Genomic DNA, 10,380 nt, shown 5'->3' on the forward strand with positions numbered 1-10,380 from the left:
CCATAGCAACTCCATCCACCGATGATGATGCTGTAATATGGTGGAGAGCTCCAGAATTTTTTTTTGTAAATTAGCCACAAATCAGGGGATTTTATTGTCAAATTAAATTATTCCCAAAACAGCCTCCACCACGATTCAAACTATTGCCCAAGCTACGAACAGCTAGTCATTATCTGATGCTTACTGAAGCTTCCTCTAAGCTTCTGTAAATGCAGTTTCCAGATTCGTGCAAAACTAAATCATGGAGCTGGAATGATGACTAGGTAAGACCATCATAGTATTCCCCCATAGCTGGAGTTGGGACTCTACGTGGGCGCTTTAATGCCTGGATTACCTCCAGTGGGCCGCGGTCCCAGCCCTCCCCTCCACAGAACTACCATCTGTGCCACTCAGCAAATCCCGAGGTCCAGTACTCATTCTCTGAGGCTGCTCTTCATTACATCATCTCGTCACGCTCACTCACTCTGCATGATCGTGGGTGATGCACACTCACACGCGTTTGGAGTTGGACAAATCAAAGGCAATAAAAAAGAAAGTGTTTAATGTTGGCGATTAACAGTTGGACAGGCCACACCGATGCTTTGATTTAAAGATATATCACATCACATCTGCCTTTCTGAATGGCATTTAACAGGTGTCTTGAACTCTCCAAAGAGTAAACAGCAAAGCCTTTCGGCCTCTCCTGACTCAGGCTGTTGCTTTTCAAGAATTTCATTTTGACAATAATTACTCAAAAGTCGTGGTTATAATTGGATTGCTAAATCACAAGGTTTCTTGTTGTGTTTTACTGTATAATGGAGGATCGCTGTCTCATTTGAAACTAGAATGGCACTCAGAGAGCGCAGACCTCCGACCCCCTCTCCGTGTAGCTTGCAACAGCATCCACGTCTATTTTTGTTTATGTTGAGATCAACTGTACGTAGCGGAGCATCGTAAAACACTTCATTCAAACTGGACAGAAACAAAATAAAACTCACCTAAACCTTCGTCATTACTCTATCCAACAATCACCAAGTGTGCTTCAGACGAACTCAACTGTAATTTCACAGAGTTTAATGTGAGAAAACGCAGAATCTACAGAAGCCCCCCCCCCTCTCCCTCCACCCCCTGCTCTCTCTCTGTCCCTCTCTCTGCAGGCAGAAGGAAAGAGGCTGGGTGATGCATCATCAGTTATACTGCGCATGTCTTAAAGCCTGGGGTGTTTATGAACAGGCTGAGCAGAGTTATTTTTAAAAAATTCCCGAAGCCGGAATGGATTGTTCATTGTGCTACACCCCACCCCTCATTCAAATCCAGCGCAGACTTTTTGAGTAAACCTCCAAACGGACAAACCAACAAACAAACCAAAGCCGGTGAAAAAATAACCTCCTTTATAAACTTCACTTAGTATTTTCATGTTAGGAATGTGATTTATTTTATTAGATTTGATTCCAGTGAGATATTAAGGAGTTTATATGGTGACTTTGCTGTTGTAAACATTACTGTTGCTTCTCTAGAAACAACATGTAGCCTAGTTATATTTAAAATACAGTATATGTATAGCTAATATGCACACTTCAATATGTGTTTAGTTAACGCAAGTCATGTCGTCATCGCAATATTGAACAATGTCATTGCACATCGCAGATGTTCCTCATATGGTGCAGGCCTAGTGTGAGAGGCTGCCTCTTGCGTAGTATGAGAGCTGTGTGGAAGAGTTTAAGTGCCAGTTCTAGTGCTGCCTCTTTGTACAGCGTGGCTGTGGCTGACAAAAGTCAACAATAAGTAATATTCTTATTAGGAATAAATCTGTCTCCTGCGTGAACTGTGCATTGCTGAATAGGGTAGGCCTACGCTACTGTATTTTAACATCGGTCTTAATGGTGGTACTTGGAGAGACAAATATTTTCTGAGGTGGTGCTTGGTTTAAAAAGTTTGAGAACCACTGAAATGGATAATAGAGAGGGAATTATGACCTGTTTAACTTCATAACAAAAACCAGTATGCAAACGGTAATAAAGGAGTGGATGTTGAAGTGTGATTTATTGTTTTACTTTTGTTTTTTACCATGGTATTGAATTGGTAGAGAATCATGGAATTTCACTGGTGTGGGTATCGACTACCAAATCTCTGGTATGGTGACGTCCCTAGTGTAGGCCTATATGGAAACTGACAAAATGCTTAGAACGTCACTGCTGAGTTTCATAATTATTCATTTGGTAAGTAACCTCACTGAAAAAAGGACCCAATAACAGAAGTTTCTGCTTCTTTTTGCTTTCTCTGTCATAAACACTTTCTACTTCCCTTTTTTCTCTTTCCTTCTTTCTCTTACTTCCTCAAAATAAATTCCCATCCCTAGAAAAATACGTTAGAAAACCTTAATCCACTAGGTCTATGTGTTGTACTCAGAAACATGTGATTTATTTGATAAACTACCAATATGTGGCTTGATATGTTTCTATCATCTGTTAGAATGTGACTGTAAAGACGGGTCTCTGTGTTATAGCATTTATTCAGTGTGGAAGTCATTAAAAAAGATGGCAACATCACAATCTGGCAGTGTCTTAAAGGAACTTAAAGCCACCCTTTCAGGTTTTTCTATTGAAAACAAACAGTGTAGACCTTCTTTCCAGAGTTTTCAACTGCATCTCACAGTCTACAAGATCTAGTGTCCATCTGCTGAGAAGATTGTGAGACAAAACAGCCAATAAGTGGACCTTGGCTTAACATTATTTTGGGGCAAACTACTAGTTCCAAGGTCAAGAATTAACTTTCAACCTCAACTTTTATGCCAACTTGGACACAAAATCCTTAAAATTAGATAAAATTGAAACTCCAATTTCCGTGACAAAACCTCAACTGAGTGGAAGTTCTGGTGAGACAGATTCTGTTTAGATCATGGGCTGACTCCATTAAAAACACCCACAGTTGAGGACCATGATTTGATATACCATGTGTCCCAAATGCATACTAATTCTAACCATATGCAGTATAATTCTCCTCCCTGTCCTGGCATGTAGACTAAATAAACTCTTGATTTTTTAACAGGATTTTGATAAGACACTATTGGTCCACTATAGAACTCAGATGGAACCGATGGAGCTAGTCACTGCTGGAGGCAGAGCAGCAGCTCTGGTGACACTTCAGGAAATAAATAATAAAGTCAGAAATGCTGGATTTTTTAAAACTTTTTTTCCTTCAAATTGTCTAGTTTTCCAAAGTTTTTGCTTTATTGACATCCATCTAAACACTGTTCTGTCAATTTGAGCTGGTCTCTCTGGATGAACCATCAGTGGAATAAAAGTGTGAAATGTGTCACCAGTTTCTTAAATTCCATTTCCAAAAATTGAGGCACTTGAAGCTTATTTATGAAGGTGTACAGCTCTTTCAACAGGACCCTTCCCTCATATATTTCCACGAACTGTATTCATATAATCAACAATTCCATAATTATTTGACTCGAATTACCTCCAAACTCAGACCTTAAAAAGGTTTGTTTTTATCTCCCTGCAATGTTTTCCTTATGGATTATCTGTAAATGTAAATGTATGTAAATTGCTTACTAATAATAACAACTTTTTATTGATGATATATGAATGAGAATCTTAATTCCATTTAACGTTGTCTTTGGAAGGTATAAGGATGTTTGCTAGTGTGTGTAATCTTATCTTTTTCTCTCTCTTCTCTCTCTCTTTACCATCCTTTTTAATAATTTATTCTCCTTTTAAAATTGATCAAGGTATGCACTGGAGAGTGCCCTGATCGAGCCCCACCGAGGGTCATTTTTTTGCACCTCTCCATCACATTTGTTGTTGTTTATGTCATCTCTACGTGTACCTTTTTTTACATGTGTAAACAAATAAAATCAATTGTAGCAATGAACACACTTTTTTAGTAGTTTGTCTCACTTCCAGTTGAGCCCTCTCGCTCCTTTTTCCTCATTCTATCAGATGGTGAAATGCTATTGATTGATTATCAGGTCACAGTCACTCCCAGTGGTGTGGTGTTACCAGTTTTTAGCTCAGGTAGTCAGATTTGATAGTCTTGAATGTTCCCTCCAAGTAGTTTAGATCAGTCAAATGTAGTGCAAACAATATTAGTGTGCACTATAGAACTGGGGCTCTTCCATCATCCAGGTGTTCATATTGAGATCTCATCTGTCAGGCTGTTGGTATAAGAGCATCACTGTGGTCTGGTAGGTAGTTTGGCTTCAGAGTAGTGTGAAAGGAGAGGAGCCTACCTGATCTTGTGATCTGGTAGGTAGTTTAGTTTCAGTAGTGTGAGAGGAGCCTACCTGATCTTGTGATCTGGTAGGTAGTTTAGTTTCAGTAGTGTGAGAGGAGCCTACCTGATCTTGTGATCTGGTAGGTAGTTTAGTTTCAGTAGTGTGAGAGGAGCCTACCTGATCTTGTGATCTGGTAGGTAGTTTAGTTTCAGTAGTGTGAGAGGAGCCTACCTGATCTTGTGATCTGGTAGGTAGTTTAGTTTCAGAGTAGTGTGAGTGAGAGGAGAGGAGAGGACCCTTACCTGATCTTGTAGTTGGGTATGTAGTTTAGTTTCAGTAGTGTGTGTGAGAGGAGCCTACCTGATCTTATAGTTGGGCAAGGTGTGCTTCTTCTTGATGACCCTCTTCAGCTGGTTGACGATGATGGAGGTGAGCTGCGGCAGCGGCCTGCCCTCGAACTGGGACTTCACCTCGAAGTCCACCAGCGGGTCCTCGAGGAAGGAGAAGGACCAATGGGAGAAGGGCATGCGCGTGAACTGCAGCCTCAGCCTGCCCGCCACGCGCCTCATCTTCACGAACAGGTAGGCGGACTTGCCGAACACGAGCTCCACGTCGATGGCCAGGTGGAAGCCGCCGCTGTACTCGATGTCCACCTCGAAGTTGAGCTCGTCGGGCATGCCGTCCTCGTTCAGGGGGACCGGCTTCATGAGTCTGGCGGCTTTGAAGACCGGCAGAGAGTTGCCTAGCGACACGTCCCTGAGACTGAGTCCCTCCAGGAGGCGACCTGCCGTCTTGGTCTGCAGCAGCTCCTCAAACTCCACCTTGATCTTCTTGGTGAGCCAGTGTCGGACCACAGGGGTGTCGCGGAGCTCTCTGAACAGGAACAAGAAGATGGCATTTAGGAAATTGCACGTTTCTGGTTTGGCCTCGTCTCCGTCGCTGTGAGGAGGAGGAGGTTGTTGTTTGGGGCTGCCGCTGCTGCTGACAGCCGCTTCCTGCTGCCGGCTGGACACGGCCTCTGGTTTAGCTGCTGCCGAGCCGTCCTGCTGCTGCTGGCCTGGCTCTGCATGCTGGGTGTTATTAAAGTAATCCTTCAGCGCGCTATCAGGCACTACTTTGACGTACTGCACCGTCCTGCTGCCTGCGGGCTCCGGGCTCCTCCGGTAGATCAGCAGGAACTGGAACAGCAGCGTGACGACGGCCCCGGACAACGCGGAGATCAATATTAAGTAAATCATGTCGAGCCGCTGCTGCCGTCGTCTCCGAGACGGAGTGTTTTCATAATCTCACGCGTTTTTTAAAGCCCGTGTGTTTTTAACAAAGCAAGTTCCACCTGGTCGCTCTCAAAGCTGCCATATCATCTGCTGCTTCGTTCCTGAGCTGCGGGCTCCGCACCTGATTGGACGAGGCGAATCCACGTCGCCGTGCGTGATGACGGAAGGCAGAGTGTGTTTCGTTTTGATGCGTTCATGGTGGGTTGGATTTATCACCTTGTCTACTAGGGGGAAAACCTGTTTCAGTTGACCTTATCCAGCAGGATATGTCATCCGTTATCTCCAGCTTGGCTCGGGGGAAAGTCTGTGACCGCAAGCGACTTGCTGCAGCAAACTATGTCCAATTTTCTTCTTAGATACTACTACTACTACTACTACTACTACTAATAACTTTATTTATATAGCACTCAAAACAGATGTTCCAAAGTGCTTCACAAGATAATAAAATCAGATAAATAAAGTACAAAATATGGTAACTGCTAGAACAGAACATCACAGAACATAAAGTTGATAAAAACAAATATATATATATGTATAAATGTACACATGCGTCCAGAAAACAGATGCATACATACTGTACGTATATTTAAATGCAGTCTTATACTTATAGGAATGCTATCCTAAAAAAAAGTGTTTTAAAAAGTCTCTGTAGGAAGTGCAGTCCAGAGTTTGGGAGCCCTGACAGTAAAAGCCTGATCGCCTCTCGTCACAAAATTGGACCTGGGAACAGCAAGAAGTAGCTGATCAGATGATCTCAGACCACGTACAGGCACATATGGGGTGTTAAGAGATCCATTATGTATTCTGGGGCCAGACCAAGTAGTGCTTTAAAAGTGAGTAATACAATTTTAAAGATTTAGATATCCTAATAAAAAATGATTCAAATTGATTAAAAGACTTTTTTTATGTCGGACCTTCAGTCTTTTGTTGATGACAAAGAGAGCTTAACACATAAATATGGCAGCATATTGCTGGCAAATGAGCAGTTTTTCTTATTTTAACAAGTCATTTTCATGTTGTAATGATATTTCTCTCGCTGTTTTGACATACAACAGGGGTAGTGGCTGTGGCTTACAGGTAGAGCGGATGGTCCACATGTCTAAGTGTCCTTGAGCAAGACACAAACTCAAAACTGCTCCAGAAGGCTGTGCTATCGGTGTGTGAATGAGTATGTAGATTAGACCCTGATGGGGCAGGTCGGCACCTTGCATGGCAGCCTCTGCCATCAGTGTATGAATGTGTGTGCGAATGCTGACATGTGGTGTAAAGAGCTTTGAGTGGTCGGATGACTAGAAAGGAGCTATAGGAGTCCAAGTCATATATAATTAGTCCATTTTAGAGGTCTATTGATAACATTTTTATGTACACGCATAATTAAAAAAAAAAATAGGCTACAACCACAGAGCTTATAGAAAGGTGCCAAATAAAAGTATGGCTTTTCCTCAAAAAAAGAACAAAAGAAAATGTAACTGTGAATTAATCATTTTAAAAATGTTGACGGTCCAAAATTAATGTTTTGTTTATAGCCTATCGTGGTATCTCTGTGTCGTCAGTGATCAAGTTGCCAGTTAGTGTGTAAAACACAGATAAATGGCTGAGTTTGACACTGGTGTCTCCATCAGGCTGCAGAATACGTGAATAGTTATTGTGACAACAAGTGACAGCTGACATTAGCACATATTAGCTCAGCATATTAAAAGGATCCAGTGTGAAGGATCTGGTATTATCTAGCGGTGAGGTGAGCAGATTGCAAACAACTGAAGTCATTCCCGTGTGCCAAGCGTGTTGGAGAGCTACGGTGGCCGACGTGAATGTCCCTCTCTAGAGCCAGTTGTTGCGGGAGTAGTGTAGGTCATTTGGAGCAGAGCCAGTGTGTAGAGTGTGTGTGTGTGTGCACATGGGAAGTGAGTGGTGAAGCGAGAGAGAGAGAGCGGCGGCAAAGGCAGGGAGTAACGTTATCGACTTAGGGCTAAGCAGGAAAAGTTAACAGTGTTTGGTTTGTCCTTTCTGGGCTACTGTAAACACGGTGGACTCTGTGGAGAGAGGACCTGCTCCCTATGTAGATATAAGTGGCGCATTCTTATTATAAGGTGATTATACACTAAAGAAAACATACTTAGAAATATTACATTCCATTTCTGCCAGTAGATCCCCCTAAATGTTACACACTAGTCCTTTAAACAAGACCAACAACAACTACTAACAGCCATAGGGCCTCATTCACCAATATCCCCCTCGAGTTTGTTATTAAATTGTTTGTAAAGTATTTGGTATAATGTGTAGCTGTTGTCGGTTGCTGTTTGTAAACACACAGCATTCAAAGTTGGAGAGAGAGAGAGAGAGAGAGAGCATCGATGGTGGAGCGGGCTATAGAGTGAATGAAGAGAGAGAGCGGCGTTAGTGAGAACAAAGCAGTGGATCAGAGAAATAAAACGTTATTTTCTGATCGTTTCCCGGCGGTTACGTTCTAAAACACAAATAAACACACAGCTAACTCTGCATAACTCTGCGGGACGATGCCGAGTTGCCGGATTTTGAATGAATGCAGCCAAAGTCTGTGTGTGTAGCTCATCTCCGCCCTCGGTCAAACAACTGACACACACAGATCATAGCAGCACTCTGCACACAGCAGATGAGAGGCAGAGGAGCCGGGGGATCACTGGAACACATGCACATAACACAACCTGTTATCATCCGTGGAATACGGCTGTTTTGTATCTGACTGTTGTGCCTGGGTATCAGGAGTCAAGGGGCGTGACAAAGTGATGATATTTGACCACCTGAACGGGTTTCACCCCCACGTGGGACCCAAATGCTGTTGGGTGAAGGCCAGCAGCGTCCCGAATAAAGCGAATTAAGAAGAAAAGAGAAAGTACAGGTAGAGGGCTGCAGGGTCTCTGCAGAAACAGACACCTGCATATTTACCTTAAAGAAAAGTCTATGTCAGATTCTTGACGCAATCTTAAACCGCAGAATTGTTCGTACCTGTGTTCTTAATGATGAATCTCATTGTCTTCGTAAGATGTGTGCCGGTTGATCCTGATCAGCAGGTGAACGCCCTACCAATCCCCATAAAATGGCATGAGACTGCAGGGCTGTGTGCACAAACAGAGAGAGAAATGAGAGAATGAAGTCAAGAATGGTCAAAGGAAAGTGTAAAGAGGGTGGGGCACCGGACCAAAGCTTATAATATTTGGTAATGGGCAAATCAATAGTAAAGTAAAAATGATGATAAATGATGTTGAAATAGAAAGAGTGTTACATTTCCGGGCGTAATAATTAATCATAACTTATGTTGGAAACCACACATAAATAATGTAAAAACAAAAATGTCTAAAATCATTCCAATATTATACAAAACAAATGATATTTTGAATATATAGGCTATATTGCATTGATTCGAGATTCAAGATGTTTATTGTCACACTGGTTATACAAGTACAATCGTGTGAAATACTTTTTGCTGGGAAGCTCCATTAAGAAAACAGTAAGTTAAGTAGCAAAATAAAAAATAATAAAATAATAATAATAATAAAAAACGACACAACGATAACAAAATAAATTTATAGTAATAGAATAAAAAAAAATGTGTATTTACAAATAACATACAGTACAATAATAAAGGAAATACTTGGTATATGGTAAATATAGAAGCCTATATATATATATATATATATATATATATATATATATATATATATATGGGAGCAGTAGAGGTTGCATACTATAAAAACATTGCACAGGCATTTTTTTTATTTTTTTATATTGCACATATTGCATTGATTGAAGTATTGCACTTGTTTATTGCACTTGTTTGTATAAGAGAGAGTGTTGTATGAGTTATCTGTTCAAAAGTCTGATGGCCTGGAGGAAAAAACTGTTTCTCAGTCTGCTGGTGTGATGCCCGGTGTGTGGTGTCCTTAATGACCCTCAGGGACTTCCTGAGGCACCGCTAGGTGTACAGCTCCTGCAGGCTGGGTAGCTCACACTCAGTGATGTGTTGGGCCGAGCACACCTACTATACCTTCCCAGCGCCTTACGGTCCACGTTGGTGCAGTTGCCATACCAGGTGGTGAAGCAGCCCGTCAGGAGGCTCTCTATGGTGCCTCGGTAGAAGTCCCTGAGGATTTGTGCTTTCAGTCCAAAGGTCTTTAGGCGCCTCAGTGTGTATAGTCTCTGCTGGGCCTTCCTGACTACAGCGGTGTTTACTCATAGTTCCACATTACCTACTGTGTGGAAAGAAACATATATTACATTTTCATGCTACACAAGAAGAGAGCTATAAGACTTGTAAATTGATCGGATTGTTACAAACCAACCAATGCACTATTTATTCACTTACATGCTTTAAAAGTTTGTGATCTATTTGATCTTAAAACTGCACAAAAAAAGCACAAAATCGTTTGCTTCCTAACTGCATTCAGAGGTTGTTAAAAGATTAGGGAGAGCCTGTATGAATTTAGGGGAAAATAGGTATGTTTAAAACACGGAATTAAAAATGTGTAGTCCACTTTGCAAAAAAAGTTTTAACATAAGGTGGTAAACACATATAAAACTGAGATATTACTATTATTTTATATGAAACGTTTGGGTAGGTATAAACCAACATGTTCTCCTCTCAACTCGTCACATACCACCGCTTCATCACGCCCCTTGGCCTCATTTTAGGTTTAGGCCTTAGAACCACTATAGTTAGGTTTAGGAAAAAACATCATGGTTGGATTTAAGTTTATACAGTGAAAATGACACTGAACGTTGTGAACACGGAACATGAATGAACAGCTAATTTAAATGTTAAATGTAAGACACAATTTCTTGTATTATGGCACCGGTGTTATGTTTTGTTATGTTTGTTATGCTATGTTTGAAAAAAAAAAAAAGGAATAAAAAGAATTTTCCAAA

General features: G+C 41.4%; 1 protein-coding gene across 1 annotated transcript in view; it reads right to left on the reverse strand.

The window, feature by feature from the left end:
* Nucleotides 1–5,663, reverse strand: part of pdzd8 (PDZ domain containing 8) — a 45,633-nt gene extending 39,970 nt beyond the window's left edge. The window contains exon 1 of the mRNA XM_037783001.1: nucleotides 4,565–5,663. Within this exon, the coding sequence (XP_037638929.1) occupies nucleotides 4,565–5,442 (878 nt within the window). The 5' untranslated portion in view covers nucleotides 5,443–5,663. The remainder of the gene's footprint in view (nucleotides 1–4,564) is intronic.
* Nucleotides 5,664–10,380: the final 4,717 nt, after the last annotated feature.

This window comes from Sebastes umbrosus, chromosome 10 (genome assembly GCF_015220745.1).
Source record: "Sebastes umbrosus isolate fSebUmb1 chromosome 10, fSebUmb1.pri, whole genome shotgun sequence".
Taxonomy (NCBI): Eukaryota; Metazoa; Chordata; class Actinopteri; order Perciformes; family Sebastidae; genus Sebastes; species Sebastes umbrosus.